Genomic DNA, 17,409 nt, shown 5'->3' with positions numbered 1-17,409 from the left:
TAAAATTTAAAAAAGTATATAACTAATCTGTATTAGGCATTAGGTATATTAGGTATATTAAAAGTGACAAATTTGTTCTTTATTCGAGATGTTCTAAAGTGCCTCTTTTTCCCCTACATATATAATCTAGCTAATAAAATAAATTGGTTTCCTGCTTTGTTCGTAGCACGTTCAAAATTTGATTGAGATCAGTTAATATCAAAATGACATTTTTTGTCGCTTCACAGGACGCTATCACGAGGGTTACAGCGAGAGCGGTGCATACGGGCAGTACGATGCAACGCCGTTCCAAACGGTTCCCGGAAGCGGGAGCGGTGCTGGAGGCGGCGGCGGCGGCGTCGGTGGTGACCAGTGGGGTGTCGGGCTTGGGGATCATCTCTCTCATCATCCCGCGTTTCTTGCGAGTCTCGGACCACGAGATTCCTCCAATCCTCATCATCCCACATCTATCGCCAATAATGCGGACCAAAAGCCGTTACTGCAGAGCTCAATGCTCACCGGTTATCCAGGTAGATTCACGATTCAATAATATATTTCATAAATCACTGATAAATTTTTTCCTAAATTTTTTATCCAATTTATTTGTTAATATTTGGAAATTTTCTGTTTTCCAAAGGATTTCGCAATACCGTAATTTGTCTATACTCGGTTACTTTGGAATTAAATTCGTGTTTCGGATTTGTTTTTATCACAGTGAAATAAATATTTATTATGAATTATTGATAGGCATAGAGAAATAACAAAAAACCAAATAATATTAGATTTTGAAATTACGGTAAATATTTTACTAATTACTGTTTAATGTATATTTTAATATTAAGCTTTAAACATATAAAATGACATATTTTTTTTAGGTGGCGGTCCACCATGCTTCACTGGATCAGGTCCGATTCAACTGTGGCAATTTCTGCTGGAGCTCCTAACTGACAAAGCGTGCCAGGGTTTCATCTCGTGGACCGGCGACGGCTGGGAATTCAAACTGACCGATCCAGACGAGGTTGCACGCCGTTGGGGTATTCGCAAGAACAAGCCCAAAATGAATTATGAAAAGCTGAGCCGAGGCTTACGCTACTATTACGACAAGAATATTATACACAAAACTGCTGGCAAGCGATACGTATATCGCTTTGTATGCGACTTACAAACTCTACTAGGGTAAATATAAATGTATACATATAATTACAATTATTTAACAATTTTTAATAATATTAATATTATTTTAACAAATTCTTACTTTTTATATTGTTACACAAGTTGTAAATAATATTTAATACAAATATTATTGTTGAAAATTGAAGATATAATAATGTCAATGATTGCATTATTTTTCTTCTACCTTTGCAGATACAGTCCTGACGAGATACATGCAATGGTAGACTTGAAGCCCGAGAAGAAGGAAGAAGACTGAGTTTTTTGTTAATGAACACGTGCTTTAGGACTGTATCACACAGATAAGCGAAATGTAATAATACAAACTCTTTGCATTGAACATGCAAAAATAGAGGAAAACGGAAGGACGAAGTATCCATACGATGAAATCGCTATGAAATAACTATATTCAGATGCAGAAGACTGTGATAGTCCGTCTTCTTTATTCAAATATAAACAAAAATCGAATCGGTAGTATGTACCAAAGACAGGGTCTGCATACCATTGGTGCCTAAAGTTGAATAAATCGCGAATTTGTTTCTAAGTGATTTTGATTTATCACAGCAGATTTTAGAGGATATTTATAGGAATAACTCGTCAATTTATACATATACATATAAATATATATATATATATTTTTAATGTTACATGATTTTTCAACGCTATAATAGCGTCAAGATACTTGGTGATGCCGCTAAATTATTTATGTCTCATCATTTTAATATGTGTGTTATATCTCGTTGATAGATGACTCGATATGTGATTGTTATTACAATAATTTTACAATAAACTCATTACACAATATGCTATATAGCGAGCTTCTCAATTTGATACTTTCATGCTTTTTTTTCTATATATGTATAGATTTTAATTTAGAAATTAAATTTAAACTATACTCTTCTTTCAAGCTCGCTTCTCTAAAAAAGGAAATACGTATTTTATATTATTTTTTAATTATTGAACATATCTAGTATGTGCTCGCGATATATTAAATATATTTAATATGTCCACTCGTAATATAAGAACTCTCTGTTGTTGATGTAATTCGAAGAAAAAACGCAAATTGACAAAAACATTGCTGATGAAAAGAGTATGCTGTTAATTTATATAACTTTTCGTAAAAATTCTGTTTATGAGTAAACTTTTGCTCTTTCGTTGTAAGATATTTTTATTTAGAGATTGTACATTTACATCTTTAAACACAATGCGCAAGTAATTTATCTGATGACGAGAAGGAAAGGGCTACGTGCAACCAGTGTTCCATAATAATTAATACAGAAGATAAATTTTATTTACTTTTTTTTTTAATTTTGCGTACATATTACTAAAGGAATGTAACGAATTTTGTATAACAAATTACAATTGTCATGTTTAAAGTATAAATTTCTTATTTTAGAACATACCCAATAATTATTTAGTAAATTTGAGTTAAACTTAAATTGATTTCTTTTTCAACTCGTGGAACGCTAGGTAATGCAATTGTATCAAATTTATAACGATGTATATGTATAATAACGATATATATATATATATATATATATATATATATATATATATATATATAATTATTTTACATAATTTTTGCGTAATGATTAATGTTTTTATCAGTGAAAATGTTACAGCGATGTAAATGATGCGCAGATATATTAATAGCACAAAGATTAACGAATTAAAATACAAGCAATATACTTCGTATTTTCCACGTGTCTTATTACAAATATGTATCCATATATGTATATATATATATATATACACACATTTGTATCTACATATATGTATATGTGTATACATATATGTACGTATATATATGTACAACTTGAACTATTTTTATATCCGCTGTGTTTGTTAAGTTTCCATGTACCAAAATAATTTAAACTATATGATAATAAGAAACACCGTAGGGTTTCTTCAGGCATAATTAACAGTATACTAATTTCAAAGATCGTTTGCGAGTTTATTATGTTCATGCGGATTGTTAAGGAAAGAAATCGGTAGCGACTTTATCGAGATCTCCCACATTGAAGCTACCAGGATCCTTCTAAAGCGATAATCGTTACGATTAAAGTTTCTCCTAGTTGTGTCTCGTCTCGCCCGAATGTTAAATAAATTATATTAAATACTCTTAGAGCACTCCCGAACGCGGGGCGGATGAACCGTGTAAAGCTACTCGAATGTTAATATTAAGTTATCGCGGTTTTGGCACTTGTTATTGAAAAAAAAAGAGAGAGAGAGAGCCATACTTCTTTTCCAGGATTATATATAGCATTTTGAAAGAGATACGAATGCAGGAACTTTTTAGTAGATGCAATAAGAAAAAAAAAGAATAAAGAGATTTTTATAAATACATCCGCGACGGACCGCCGCTTATTCTCCTCCCCTTCTCCCCCCATTTTGTTCTTTACGTTGAATTAGAAACGCGATCATCACTTTCGCGTCGCTTTTTAATCGCCGGAAATCGAAGATTCCTTACACTGCAAATCGCAACAACAGACTTGTTGTTTGTTGCACCTTTATTAATACACCTTTATCACGTACATACATTTTGCACATTATACACTCTTTTTACGTAAAGAATTTTTATTTATTGTACATATATTAGTTTAATGTACATGTTATTTATATGCGTTTTTATTCTCTTTACCTTTTTGTCGTTTTAAGGGTGGAAGATGTAAAAAGTGTAGATAACGTGATTCTGGGCGCCATGATAAAAAGTCTCCCTCGAGAGAAGAGCGACGCGTTATCGGTGTCCGCTTTCTGGTTTCGTTATAGAACTCGAAGAACGATGCAGGATGATGCAGAACAATCGACCGGGCGAACGTTGACGATGTCAAATATCGCGTCTTTCGAACGATGCGTCTTGGAACTGGTACGCATCACATAATTTCCATCATTCCCGAGTTGTTCGTTGTGTATGTACCAGCGCGAGGAACGTAAAGTGTCGTTTTCTATCATGGTTAAATGCTTTAAAAAAATAAGTTACATCAAATATAAATTTTTTTTCTTGGCATTGAGCATAATCTTAAATTTTACGCGTTTTTAAATATGACTACTGTGCTCAAAAAAATATTAGGCTCTAAACGCGTTTATTATACTAGCTTGATAATCAATTATTTATTAGAACGTTAACCGCATTCTTAAGTCAATTATCGAATTGTATTTTCTAATTTGTGTATCGTGTCGATTTTTCATCCATCAATCTACCGGCGTATATTTTATTTTACATTTTAGTTCAATCAATAAAAGGGGATCGAATGATGGCGTATACTAATAAATTAACATTGCAGGTAGCGAATTCTTTGAACGCACACGCCGCAGCAATCGCGGTAAGAATTCATGCGGGAAAACGAGAAATTCAGGTTATCGACAATGGCGTCGGGATACCAAAAGACATGCTAAAACATATCGCGGAATACGATTCAGAAACTGTGAATCAGCAACGGGTATATGAACCGCCTGAATTGAACTATCTGGCGGAAATCCGCCGTCTGTCCGACCGTCTTACGGTTTCTTCGAGGCTTCAATATTCTAAGGAGACCTTTACGAAGGTATTACTCGTCATCGTTAACTTGTTGTTAAATTATTTGGCAATATAGATGAAAATAGTTAGTGCAAAAGATATAGGTACATTTCTGCTATTTATTGCTCTTGGTGTTAGGTATATACGTCTTTAAATTAAATTTTGAAATCAAAGTAAATTAATTTCAAATCAGTAGTGCATTGAATTCAATATTAAATTTGATGATAAATCTTATTATTTACATAAATTCAATATTAACAATAAATAATATTTAATTAAATTAAATTATATTAAATTTAATTTTAAATTTACTCAAGATCTTGAAAAATGGATGTTATTTGAGATTTTTTTAAGACAGTTGTTTTTCGTATTATTTTTCTCAAAGGCGTTCGAGGTGGGATTTGCGCCTAATTTAAAGCAAATAGAGCAGAGACCTTCGTGCGGCACGACGGTGTCCATCTACGGCTTCCACGAAATACCGCCGCTTAAAAAGTGGGATATATCTACCATTTGTTCTCTTATTGCGGCTGTAGCTGTTACAAAGTTAGAAGTACGACTTAATTTATCGTAGCGATCACATCAGTCGGGATATAATTTGTCTCATAATGTTCTCTTTATATTGATGCAATCAGGTGTCCTTTTCGATTAGAGACGACAACCGGAAGAAGGTTGTTCTGAGAATTGCAAAGCCGCACAGCCCGATCGAAGTCCTAAGAACATTGTTTGGGAAAGATCTGCCATCGAATCGTGTATGGTCGGTACAATGCAGTCCCGAATTCAGCGCGAATTATCACGGTTACGTGGGATTGTCCGATAAAAACGCGATGCAATGGATATTTTTAAATCACAGGCCGATCTGTTGCCCACTTATCCTGAGGTTGATTAAAATCGCCTTCAAAGAAAGGCTCAACTTGTTCTCCGACCAGGAATCCAATGCGCGCGATCCATACGATAAAAATATGTTTATCCTGTTCTTTCTTACATTCTCGCAGAAAGAATTCACGTTTGTTACCGAAAGTGGGGAAAGATACATCATGTTTTACGATATGCAGAAGATATTAAATACCATTAAGAACTGCGCCTTCAAATGTCTCGCAGAAGAAGCTGCGGTTTCTGCAGTTACTCCTTATTCATGTAAAACGCAGCTGTTGAAACAGATATACTTGAAGTCAGAAAGATCGGTTTTCAGCCGCAATATCAACGGGCGTAAAAATGTTTCGTCTTTGGTGATAAGAAACAAAATCGTTATGACTGGCTTTAAAAGAAAAAAAATTTCATCAACAATTATAACCGATTCTTTCAACAAACAGCATAGAGATGATAATGTTGAAAGTAGGAGAAATAACGTATTAAATAGCATTCATTGCCGAATTGCTTCTATAACGAATTTGTGTGAAGTTGCAGAAAAGGTGGATAATGACGTTGACAAAATGCAAGGAAGTTCCATGAATTTAACAGATAATTCTACTAAATCTGATAAAACTTACAATTATTACGATGACAATAACAATAATTCTATAAACATGATTTCTCCTCTTTCCGAATGGTCGAACTGGACTTATTATACGAATAACAAGAAACACGATTCTGCGAGAAATATGAATAATACATTTTCTAAAAATGATGTACGTTCCCGAGAGTTTATCGAACCTAACAATCAGTTTGATTTTTTGCCACGAAAGTTGTATGGTCTTCAACGTTATAATGTTAAATTGACAAACGTAAAATGCTTTAACAGTCCTAATGATACGATTCCGTGTAAGTAATTTCCAGACGGAGTAATAAAATAGCACGCTATATGTATATAATTAATTTATTATTATATAAATAGTTATATAAGTAAATATTTACTTATTGACTTATCTAGTTACAGAAAACTGGCAACATAAACAAACAGCTGTACATCCTTGCAAGTTAAAGCAAAAATTATGCGAATTTAGATTGTCGCGAGCGTCATTAAAGTGCATAAAAGTACGTGCGTAAATTATCAAAGCTATAAATTATCTGAGAGCTATCTTGATGAATATATTTTTTCTGTAGATCATTAATCAAGTTAATAACGAATTTATCGCCGCGTGGATGGAGTACGATGAAATGAAGATTCTGTTAATGGTCGATCAACATGCCATCCATGAAAGAATACGTTACGAAAATTTACTTCTTAGTAAATAATTATAATATTTTCTTAGAAGATAAGAAATAATGTTTCTTTTTAGCTGAATAGTTTATTCAAAAATTATAGAAATGATATATTAAATTAAATTAATTTTTTAATTAATTGAATACGGAAATTGTATATGTGAGATACGTAATAATTGTAGATCTTCTTCTAAGTATTTAGTTATAATTATTATTTTTATTATTTAGAATACAACGTGCAGAACGAGAGCGAGTTGGTCTCTGTTAACTTGCGTGATCCTCTACCCATGGAATTTCCTACAGAAATGTGCAATTTACTTCAATGCAATAAAATGTTGTTGAGCAAATACGGCATAAGTTTGGGATCGTCAAAAGAAAACACACTATTGATACGCGCAATACCGCAATGCTTAGTTACGAATAGTGATCCCTGCAACAGCGAGAAAATATTGTCAAGAATCCGTAGTTTGTTAAACGAAGTGCTAAAGACTCGCAGTATAACAAGTCGAGCAAACGCATTACCGTTAACTATTCATAATGCTATAGCATCAGAGGCTTGCCATGGTATTTGTCAGATTGCTTTACAAAATATATATGATTGTTACGTATGATTACATATGCGTACAGATAATATAATAATTATTATTATATTATATCAATTATATTAAAGACGATTGCTATATTTCGAAACGTTGCAGATTTTCCTGCAACAAACCTACCTTTTCTTTTATTATATATTTGAAACTTTTTTTTCAGGTGCCATTAAATTCGGCGACAAGCTAACTTTGGAGCAGTGTACGAATCTTGTAAAATTATTGAAGCACACGAAATTTCCCAATCGATGCGCACACGGACGACCGACCATAATACCTGTGATGGAATTTTCGGAATTAGGAAAAAGGAGCGCCAGGATACCTCAGGTATGCATAAGGGCTTTGTCCCTTTCGTTTGTATTACAATAAAGATAAGTTTATACGTGATTCGTGAGAAAGAGAGAAATACATGGAGATCATGCATGGTATATCTTTCTCGCTAACAAGTTTGTACATATTCGATGCACAGATGGATAAAAGAATTAAATTTGCCTTAAATATCATGCTGGATAAATATGTATATTAAATTAAAAGCAATATGTATATAAGCATAAAAATTTTGTTCGAAAAATTATTTTGATTTAAGATTTGTCCGAGCGTTCTTCTTAGGTCTACTTAAATCACGCAACTTATGAAGTATCTCAAAAGGGCTTTAGCTCTATTCCAGATTTCACCCCGCGATAAAGCCGGCGATCAAAATATCTTTGCCGAAGTAGTTGAATCTGGTAGAAACCAGATTGACGTCCTTTCCGCCCAATGAAATCGGACAAACGTCGTTCGGACGCAGGTAGAAGCACACTGTGTAAAGAGCCATCTCCAATTCGGGTGAGAGACCGACGAGAAGGGTTGTGACCGAATGTTTCGTGTCAGGTACATTGAACGCTGTGCGTACCTTGATAGCTTCTCCCTTCTGCAAGGATAAGAAAATCGTAATAATAAATACACATAAGCTAAATTGTCAAATACGTGAGCGTGGCGTTGCTTACGTCCGCTAATTTGACATCGTTTATGTATCCGCGATAGTCGAGATTCTTCTGCGCCTCCTGTTTGGCGAAGTAAATCCAATTCTGCGGTCCGATCATGTAGGAATCGAGCTTCTCCGCGACGAACACCGCCTCGAAGCCGGAACTGGACGGCTCTCCCTCCACTCGCTGGAACTGCGAGAACCAGATACGTTTCAGGGTGTCCTTGAACTCGTACTCGTCGTTCGGAATAAATGCCTCGTCGGCCAGGTACTTCATCGTCGCTTTAAACACGTCGGTCTCCAAGAACCTGTCGAGCAGCTCCGCTTCCTCCTTTCGCTCATCGGGCGTGACGGTCTCCTTCGTCTTAACGTCCATCTCGTAATTATCGTGCAACGCCAACAGGCTTTTAATCGTGGGGATTTCATACGCTTCCGGTTTTACGTCCAGTAGGCTGAAATTATATCAGATTAAGGTCATTGAAACTCTCGATGCGCGGAATTATTATTCCATCCAATTATTTCATTCAAGGTGAAGACAGCACGAGCCAATCGAACTGACGGTTCTAACTAACGATAAGTGCTTACGGCAGAGAAGCGTCATCCCCGGTGCCGTCTTCCTTCGTCTGTCCCTGCAGGTTCATGGTGACGTACTTGTACGCGTTGTTCTTATCCGCATCGAAGAGTCTCTCCGACAACTTCTTCACCTCCTCGTTAGAACCCTCGTCAGGACATCCCAAAATGGTCTGGATATCCGGTGGAATTGGAAATCCAGCAGTTACACAAATGTCCCTCATGATATCCTTTATTGTGCGGGTCGCCGGAGCCGCGGGCGCTTCCCCGTTAGCAGGACTCCACCCATCGTTGTAATAATTATTATATGTGATCTCGGTGCCGGCGTCGCCGCCGTTGCCGTATCCCGGACTGTGCCCGTAGATGCCACCCGGTAGCAATCTGTTGACGGCCGCGCTCACGCCTGCGCTCACGCTGGAGTAAACCAGCGCTTCCTTGGCCAGCTGGCCGATGCCAGGTCGGCTCGGTTGCAAAACGGTGAGCGCCGGCGCCTGTTGAATAGCAGGTTGCACGTAGGACGGTTGCTGCCCACCGTAACCGCCGGGGGAATGCCCGTCGTAGGACGGATTGTAAGCCTGACCGTACGGCGAGTAGCCACCGTAGCGGGGGGAAGGATTGTTGTAGGACGGGTACCCCTGGTTAGGCTGGTTGTAACCGCCGTAGGGGTTGTTAGCTGTCTGCCTAGGATATCCGCCTAAGAACCGTCATCAGAAAAATTGGGATTATAAACTTCAAGTATACTTGAAAATTGCAATCCTCATGGAGTTACATAAAAAAGTTTAGATTTTTAGATTTTAAATTGAGATTTGAAAGAAGATACAAAGAGAGAGCGAGAGATTAGATGATAAATTAAGATTTTATAGGGAAACACACAATAATGATTGCAACTTTAACTTGAAAAAAAAAAAATTTCACAACTGGATATAATTTTAGCAACTTTGATCTCCTGTGTCGCAAATGCGAAGATGTATCTCACTCTTGAGTGCATCGAGATTCAAACTCGCTGGTGTTACGCCGGTTTTGTTCTCCGCTCTAAAATACAAAAGAATTAATTTGATATACCCGATGGACTGTACGGTGGCGGATTCCCTGACGGATATCCTGATTGTCCATTTGACCGCCCAGAGGTAGAGGAAGAACCCCCTCCTGACCTTCGAGAGGTTCCTGTGCTGGTTCTACGACCGTCTGTGTCTGCTGTAAGCACGATATTACATCTGCAATTTATCATGTGCAATAACTTTTCGGCATTTAGCTAGACGTCTTTTAAAATTGTGAATTTGCATATGTCTTAGTTAATACAACTGATAATTATAATGATTAATCTTACTGTACGTAATTAAGAGCGTTGATTTATTTATTTTTGTTCTTAAATATTACAGATAAAATTATATTGAGATGGCATTTGTGTCACATCGCAAAGGGAAGCTTTTGCGAGTATTGCAGAGAGTTATAACTTATTGTTAGAGTTAGTGTAACTTCGGAGACAAACCCTAACTATAAAGATAATAGTTGAAATACAAAATCTATGCACAAATGTGCAAAAGAATTCGTATCCCTGATAAAAATACAGAATATTCCGAATTTTTTTATCTACTGTAAAAATAATGTGTACGAATAATATGAATTTGTCTTAAAGGTAGGAATTGTGTTAGGATGAATCGAGATATCACATCCTGTCACAAAATACATTGTGATTAAGTGACTATCAATCTATCTATGCAAACTATATATATATCTCTTTTATTTTTCGCGATTCGACACCGGTGCAAATTGTTCGCAGGTCAATTGTTCTTCAACATATTATTATATAATGTAGCAGCAATTGTACGTGTCCATTCATTGAATCAATATCATATATTGCGCTGAACATGTTCGTGTCCTCTATGTTATACAAGAGATACAGGAATAATCTAAAAATCAAGTCCTGTATATTTTAAATTTTTCTTCATAATTCGAGAAAGGCATTTTTCATTAAATTATGCACGAGATTTTTTATATTGATAAAGTTCTGTAATATAATTTTTAGTAAACCTTGCAATCTTTCTGAAAGAGCTGCGAAAGTCCATGCACACGAACTTTTTTTAATTATTTGTGCAACGTAAAACTTGTACGCATTTGAAACGGATTTGACGAACACATTTTGAAACAGTTTCGATTTACGTGACTTTCGATGAGAATTCTAATTTAGTATCATGGACGCAGTAATACAATTATGGTAAACACCGTCAAGTGAATAATATATACGAGGAGCTTATATACATTGATGGTATATGACGTATAAGTAATATGAAGAGCAATTTGCTCCGCTGATTTCACTTATTACGCAGTCTATATTTATTAGACGATTCATCAAAGTTTTACGTAAATCTTACGTGATTTTAGTACATTTCCTCCATTTCTCTGACTGTCTAATTAAATAGCTGATTGCGTCCATTTTATTTTTATGCGCAATCTAACTAAAAGATGCTTCGAAAGACCTTTAAATATAGCATAAATAGATTAAAAATGATAAATTTTACGCGTGTAAAAATCCGACATAGGTACAGTTCGTCATTGCACCGCATTTATTAACTCGTTGTGGTCACACCTCATAAAAATAACGTAGTGGTCACACGGGGTCCAATGGACCCTACAACAGTTGCCATTTGGTGTTTTTTTTTTTTTTTCCCGACTCAAACCTTGAACTGGAATTTAGTTTATGTGTGACTTCCTTTTTATAATCCAATAATTTTTTTAATTTTTTTATGTTGAAAAAAAACGCGAGAAAAAAAATCTTTTTTCGAAAAATTTGACTTTTTTCACAAAAATATTCATCAAAATTTTTTTAGATAGAGCAAAAAAACTGCATTCTACTCTCAAAATAGTATACTTTTAAGAAGAAAAAAAAATCCTGGGGTCCACTGGGCCCCATATATATGTGACCACAACGGATTAATAAATTAAACATGTTTCAGTACTTTTTTTAAATTTTTTAACGGATACAATAACCGGTTTTTAAAATCACAATACCTGTATTAAGCACAGCAAGATTTTCTGACTAATCTGAAAACTGTTCCGTAATTGCTAGTAATTCTTACAAAATTAGCTCAGGTAATTCGTGACTTACAGATAGTTATAGAAGCGAATGCGTTTCCGCGAACTGTGCTTCCGTATCAACACGTAACACATATACTTGATTCAGGAAACTTTGCTTAAACAGAATTTTAATTTAAAGTTAAGTCACTGATTAATATCGAATTTTCTGTAAAATTTGAACAAAATTTCTTACCAGAAATCGATTCTTGATTAATGAAAGTATTATTTTATTATTAAAGCACTTTGCACTTTTGGGAGCATCCTAAAATCCGCTTAAACAGAATTTGAAGCATTAAGATAATTAATGTTGAAAATTTTGTAAAATTCAACAGTTATTTTAATAAAAACTGATTTCTACTTAAGCGAAGCATTTCATTGTTAATGAATTTCGTGCAAATTTAAGAGTCGTCAAAAGTCGTGTAAATTTGACAATTCTCGTGCACAATTCTCACCCACTATATAATCGAATAACGCATTATAATCTACAATAATATTTGCTTAGAAATAACGTATGCAATTACTAAAAATAAATAAAATCACAATCACGGTGACCAGGCACGCCCTGATTCTCATATTCGTTGTTGCTCGCTTCGCTTCCATCGAATTGTCGTCGTGATCTGTTGAAAAATCGAAGAAATCTCTAACACGCACTGTTTGCTCATACAGTCGACGTGCTACTACCACCGTCCGACCTTATACTGAACGGCCTAGACGTCGCGTCGGTGACCATTGTCCGTAACATTGCTAATGATTCATGCTCTGTAGGATTTTACCGCTGATTCCCCGTGCCAACAGAGCTGCAATTGGTCGAGTTATTCAATTAAAGCAGTTCTGAGTTCAAAATTAATTTAACAATATTTTGATTTTTTTCACCCAATCTCTTTGACAATTGTTAAAACCTCATAAAAGCTAAAGTTTTAAGTAAAGAATATTCACGAATGCTATGCTATGTTCTTCAGATTTCTCACACTTTCTCTACAGATTTACGTCTACGATTCTTTTAGTCAATTTCAAGCTGTCCTCTCCTTAGTAAAAACTTATGACTAAACATCTTTTTTTATTTTTTCAAGATTTACTTATTAAATTTTATTATTATAATTAATATAAAATTAAAATAATTTACCTTTAAAATTAAATCTGTTAAATTTAAAATACTTGGAAAAAATAATACATTGTAGGAAAATAATTATATATTTAATATTTTACTCACTAATATATATATTATATTACAAATTTTTCAGGAAAAATTGAACTTTGCATCCTTGAAAAAGACTACATCGCTGAAATAAAAAAAAAACAATAATTTATCTTTAATATAAAATTACATTTGCCGTTCTTAAATGCTGTAATAACAGATATAGCTTAATTGTAAAAATTAAGATATTTTTCATGTTACACAAGAGAAGTACTATGTTTGTTATAAGACCGTATAAATTTTCCAAATAAATTACAATACATTTTTCTCATTATTGTAACAAAATTTGTCGTCTTACAAGAATAAAAATCGAAAGAAGTTAATTCATAAGTACATTTTATCATTCTTACATTAACATTTAATATCTTCTATTAAAATTGTACTCACATTATGTATTCGGTAACTTATATTATCGCATCCGAGAATTTATTCAATACAGAATTAGAAAATAGGAAGCGCAAGATCTATGAGATCTTTCCCGTAATATCTAAACGAATGTGTGAAAATATTAAACTTGCTTCCACCAAGGGAAACGGGACATAGATCATTCGGCCTGGCGTAAAAGCATATCGTGTACAGGGACATCTCAAGCTCGGGAAGTGTGCCCACGAATATCGTTGCGTTCGGTCTAATAACACCATCCATTTGGAAGTTCAATTTTACCAACGAGGCTCTCTGCGAAAAGCAAATGAAGTAAGTTATTAACTAATCTTACAAACATACAGTATATTATACTATTCTTATATTGTATGTGACATTAAGAACATACAGTATATCTCAGTACACATATACATATTGCATTTATATCATATAATATGACTACTCACATCGCCAAGTTTCATGGTATCAATATACCCCATGTAATTAATGCGGTTTTTCGATTCTTGATAATTAAAGTAGATCCAGTCCTGCACTCCAAGAAGCTCCGTACCATATCTTTCGGACGTGAACACTCGCTCGAACCCTGAGGTGGCACCGTTGAATGTGTTAAACCACATATGCCGCAAAGTGTCCTTTTTCTCGAAATCATCGGGATCGATGAAACCTCGATCCGACAACCATCGCATAGCTCTGGACATCACGTTCGTGTTCAGGAGCACATCTAATAGAAGGTCCTCTTTCTTTCGCTTTTCCGGCGTAGGAATCTCCTTCACGGTGGAATTGTGTTCGTAATTGTCGTAGAGCTGTCGAATAGCTAAGATCGTTGGGTAATCGTACACCTCTTCTTGCACGTAAATCAATCTAGAAGCGAAAAGTGTGTATAAATAAAACAAATGTATAAAAACAAGATACATATTGAATAATCATTTTGGCTGATTTAAATGCTTACGGTCCTTTAGCTGCATCGGTTACGTTCACAGATTTACTCTGAAGATGTAACGTCAAATACTTGGATATATTAACTTCTTGTTTCATGAATAACTCTTCGGTCAACATCGATAAATCATTGTCTGATATTTTATACCGCGGAGAAGAAATAGTTGTTTCTTTATTAGACGTTCCTTGATTGGACGGTCCTTGATTATTTACTGCATTGCCAGCCGGAAATCCAGGATTAGGAGGCACAACTGGAGGAGCTCCCTGATTATTGGCTATACTCATTGCGTTTACAGAAGAACCGCCAACTGGATATGTTGTGCTACCGTTGTTGACTATTGTAGGGATTGATACACCCGGAGTAATAACCGGATTGTTCACCGGACCTGGATTGGCGGGATATGCAACGGGAACATTTCCCTGAGGTGCATTTGGCGAAGCCGGAGAACCATTACCCGTAGGAGCAGTGTTGTAATAATTATTGTAAGTTATATGTGATTCGCCAGGACTGCTGCTACTACTTGTCGCCGGACTGCTGTAATCATGCACGTAATGATGGTGCGGGTTTAACAGCCTATTTACCCCGGCGTTGACTGTGGAGAACACGAGTGCCTCCTTTACCATTTGACCGAGGCCTCTGCCGCTGTCTTGTTTACCGGGAACCATTATGACCGTTTGTCCAGGTATATACGGTTGTGCTGCTGGCTGCGCCAGGACGTGTTGTTGAGGATAATAGCTGTGTCCAGCTGCGCCGTATGTTCCGCCAACAGGGTGCGTGGAATAAGGATTTCCGAATGTACCAGGTACGGGTGGTGGAATGTGCGCTGGGTAACTGGAAGGATGTCCAATCTGACCAGGAACGGGATTGTAACTAGGATTGTACGTGGAATGAGGTTGATTCGAATGACCGAAGGGATGGCCGGGATAAGGGAGAGGATGTGGATTAGAACCAGAAATAGGGTAAGGAGGACGTGGATAAGGTGCGGAAGGAACGGGCATCGAAGTTGGAGGGCGCAGATGATCTTTGAAGCCAATGTTAGTAGAAATGGGTCCTGGTGGGTGAGATTGACTTGGATTGAAATATGGATTGCTCCATGAAGGATTGTTAGGTGCAGTTCCTTGTGACGGGTTGTAAGGCGCGCTTGGTTGGCCGAAGGAAGTCGAAGCTGCAAGAAAATTGTATATAATTTTTAATTGTGTTTTAAATTTATATTTGCTACAAAACATTTATTCCTTTAATTTGATTAATTTTCTGTTATAATCAATAATTATAATTGACGATTATTATTTCTTGAATATCAAGAACTTAAAAGCATAAATTATCTTGTTGAATATATTAAAAAGTATTTACCATGACTTTGCGAAGGCACCACAGTAGCTTTCGGCACATGATTAGCAGATGATGCTGATGGACTGTACGGGTTGTATGGTGCTGATGGATTGTACGGTGCTGATGGATTACGCGGTGCTGATGGATTGTACGGTACTGACGGATTACGCGGTGCTGATGGATTGTACGGTGCTGATGGATTATGCGGTGCTGATGGATTGTACGGTGCAGATGGATTGTACGGTGCTGACGGATTACGCGGTGCTGATGGATTATATGGTGCCGATGGATTGGCAGAGTTTTGTTTACTCTCTGTTGTAACACCTGATGTTCCACGATTCCCTGGATGAGTTCCTAATAGAAAAATGGTGAACAGAAAGGAATATATCATTTTTTTATGCTAGAGAGAGAGAGAGAGAGAGAGAATGAACAAATGGAAATAGACGCAAAATAAAAAAAATATTAAAAATAATATCTAAATTAACATTTAAAAATAATTCTTTCTATTTCATAATGTATTCTAAGTGTAAATAATAAGATAATCAGTACTAATAATACCTGTATTGCCAAATGATACTGATGGCCGGCCGGATTGTGCGGAATTAGTTTGAGCTTTATACAAACAAAAATATTCATATTAAATTTAATGAGAAATAAATACTTCGCGCAATTGCTGTTTGCTGTTTATTGCACTTACAGGGTCGCGTAGCACCTCCTCCTTCAGCTTGTAAAAAAGTCGTGGATGCATCTTTATTTTGCTGATGCGAAGTTTGACCTACAAGAAAAGTAACATATAATTATGAATATAATGCTGTAAAAGATCAAAATAATATCCTCTCTTTCATTATCATATTATAATCGTATCGTATACTGACTCGATGAAGTTCTAGTTGGGCTTGATCCTGTTGCACGTCCACCAGAGGAACTTCCATATCCAGTAGAACTTGAGCCTGTCACGTGGCCACCTGATGTACTTCCATATCCAGTTGAGCCTGGCGTGTGTTTACTTGATGAACTTCCATAACCGTTATTTTTTGAGCTCGTTGTGTGGCTGCCCGATGAACTTCTATGTCCGTATGAGCTTGAACTAGATCCAGATCTAGACGAAGAAGAATACGAACCCCGTGATGACGAACCTCGTGATGACGAGCCTCGCGAGGATCCGAATCTTCCTGCTTTTACATCGTCTGAAAATAAGATAGATTTATATCTAATAAATCTACGCAATATTTTTTTCACCGATATATTAAAAATTAATTTAAGATAAACACGCGTGGGTGAAAAAAGTTATTAGAAAATAAAAATTACTTAAAATAATATAGAAAATTATCACCTCGATGTAATAACGCTATTTGTAAAAGTTTATTTACCCGTTATAAGAAGTGTTAGGAAAAAGAGAAGTAGCAAAATTCGGATGTTCATCTCTGTTATATGAAAACGACGATAGTCTTACACTGATTTGAGGAAACTGGTGTGCTCGATGGTTACGGGATGACAAATATGCGTATGTTCAATGTTTTTCTTACGTTTATCAGCATCTCTTCTCAGTAAATTGCGTCT

At 35.7% G+C, this 17,409-nt stretch overlaps 4 protein-coding genes across 13 annotated transcripts in view; 2 read left to right on the top strand and 2 right to left on the bottom strand.

Moving 5' to 3' along the window:
- The window catches only part of Pnt (ETS transcription factor pointed), a 103,567-nt gene extending 100,074 nt beyond the window's left edge, over positions 1-3,493 (top strand). For all 7 annotated transcript variants that reach the window (XM_077423830.1, XM_077423835.1, XM_077423832.1 and 4 more), the window contains 3 exons: positions 228-509; positions 855-1,155; positions 1,345-3,493. In XM_077423830.1, coding sequence (XP_077279956.1) covers positions 228-509; positions 855-1,155; positions 1,345-1,408 — 647 coding nt within the window. In that variant the 3' untranslated portion in view covers positions 1,409-3,493. The remainder of the gene's footprint in view (positions 1-227; positions 510-854; positions 1,156-1,344) is intronic.
- A 343-nt stretch (positions 3,494-3,836) lies between these two features.
- LOC143907306 (uncharacterized) lies at positions 3,837-7,767 on the top strand. The gene is made up of 8 exons (XM_077423990.1): positions 3,837-4,015; positions 4,434-4,694; positions 5,052-5,216; positions 5,299-6,424; positions 6,534-6,637; positions 6,707-6,830; positions 7,034-7,369; positions 7,562-7,767. Exons 1-8 carry the CDS (start codon positions 3,851-3,853, stop codon positions 7,765-7,767), a joined length of 2,487 nt encoding a protein of 828 aa, XP_077280116.1. The 5' UTR covers positions 3,837-3,850.
- On the bottom strand, positions 7,742-12,715 carry LOC143907214 (uncharacterized). Of its 2 annotated transcripts, none has more exons than XM_077423846.1 (5): positions 12,529-12,715; positions 9,995-10,123; positions 8,948-9,626; positions 8,385-8,814; positions 7,742-8,308 (listed from the first exon to the last, which is right to left on the bottom strand). In XM_077423846.1, exons 1-5 carry the CDS (start codon positions 12,605-12,607, stop codon positions 8,069-8,071), a joined length of 1,557 nt encoding a protein of 518 aa, XP_077279972.1. In that variant the 5' UTR covers positions 12,608-12,715; the 3' UTR covers positions 7,742-8,068. The 2 variants fall into 2 exon arrangements, with proteins under 2 accessions (XP_077279972.1, XP_077279971.1); XM_077423845.1 differs by having other exon boundaries at positions 9,995-10,126; positions 12,529-12,714.
- Positions 12,716-13,179: 464 nt separating this feature from the next.
- On the bottom strand, positions 13,180-17,354 carry LOC143907207 (uncharacterized). Of its 3 annotated transcripts, none has more exons than XR_013259765.1 (9): positions 17,220-17,354; positions 16,725-17,036; positions 16,547-16,624; positions 16,408-16,461; positions 15,871-16,203; positions 14,533-15,685; positions 14,030-14,444; positions 13,590-13,877; positions 13,180-13,287 (listed from the first exon to the last, which is right to left on the bottom strand). XR_013259765.1 is itself a non-coding variant. In XM_077423828.1 (9 exons), the coding sequence occupies exons 1-9, from the start codon at positions 17,269-17,271 to the stop codon at positions 13,644-13,646; spliced, it is 2,523 nt and encodes an 840-aa protein (XP_077279954.1). In that variant the 5' UTR covers positions 17,272-17,354; the 3' UTR covers positions 13,315-13,643. The 3 variants fall into 3 exon arrangements, 2 of the variants coding, with proteins under 2 accessions (XP_077279954.1, XP_077279953.1); XM_077423828.1 differs by lacking the exon at positions 13,180-13,287 and having other exon boundaries at positions 13,315-13,877; positions 15,871-15,970; positions 16,079-16,203; XM_077423827.1 differs by lacking the exon at positions 13,180-13,287 and having other exon boundaries at positions 13,315-13,877.
- Between the last annotated feature and the right edge of the window lie 55 nt (positions 17,355-17,409).

Source organism: Temnothorax americanus, unplaced genomic scaffold (assembly GCF_048541705.1).
Source record: "Temnothorax americanus isolate GAGA-0224 unplaced genomic scaffold, ASM4854170v1 Scaffold8, whole genome shotgun sequence".
NCBI lineage: Eukaryota > Metazoa > Arthropoda > Insecta > Hymenoptera > Formicidae > Temnothorax > Temnothorax americanus.
The sequence above is the reverse complement of the archived record's forward strand: the minus strand, read 5'-3'. Positions and strand labels throughout refer to the sequence as shown.

What these genes read in the sequence shown, in the direction of transcription:
- LOC143907306 (XM_077423990.1), top strand. Translation starts at nt 3,851, where the DNA reads ATGATAAAAAGTCTCCCTCGAGAGAAGAGCGACGCGTTATCGGTGTCC. An exon ending in TAGCTGTTACAAAGTTAGAA is followed by an intron (nt 5,217 to 5,298) that starts GTACGACTTAAT and finishes TGATGCAATCAG; the next exon opens with GTGTCCTTTTCGATTAGAGA. An exon ending in TCCTAATGATACGATTCCGT is followed by an intron (nt 6,425 to 6,533) that starts GTAAGTAATTTC and finishes TGACTTATCTAG; the next exon opens with TTACAGAAAACTGGCAACAT.
- LOC143907214 (XM_077423845.1), bottom strand. Translation starts at nt 12,607, where the DNA reads ATGGAAGCGAAGCGAGCAACAACGAATATGAGAATCAGGGCGTGCCTG. An exon ending in GCCACCGTACAGTCCATCGG is followed by an intron (nt 9,627 to 9,994) that starts GTATATCAAATT and finishes GACGGTTCTTAG; the next exon opens with GCGGATATCCTAGGCAGACA. An exon ending in ACGATGTCAAATTAGCGGAC is followed by an intron (nt 8,309 to 8,384) that starts GTAAGCAACGCC and finishes TTATCCTTGCAG; the next exon opens with AAGGGAGAAGCTATCAAGGT.
- LOC143907207 (XM_077423827.1), bottom strand. Translation starts at nt 17,271, where the DNA reads ATGAACATCCGAATTTTGCTACTTCTCTTTTTCCTAACACTTCTTATA. An exon ending in CCCAACTAGAACTTCATCGA is followed by an intron (nt 16,625 to 16,724) that starts GTCAGTATACGA and finishes CTTTTCTTGTAG; the next exon opens with GTCAAACTTCGCATCAGCAA. An exon ending in AGGAGGTGCTACGCGACCCT is followed by an intron (nt 16,462 to 16,546) that starts GTAAGTGCAATA and finishes GTTTGTATAAAG; the next exon opens with CTCAAACTAATTCCGCACAA.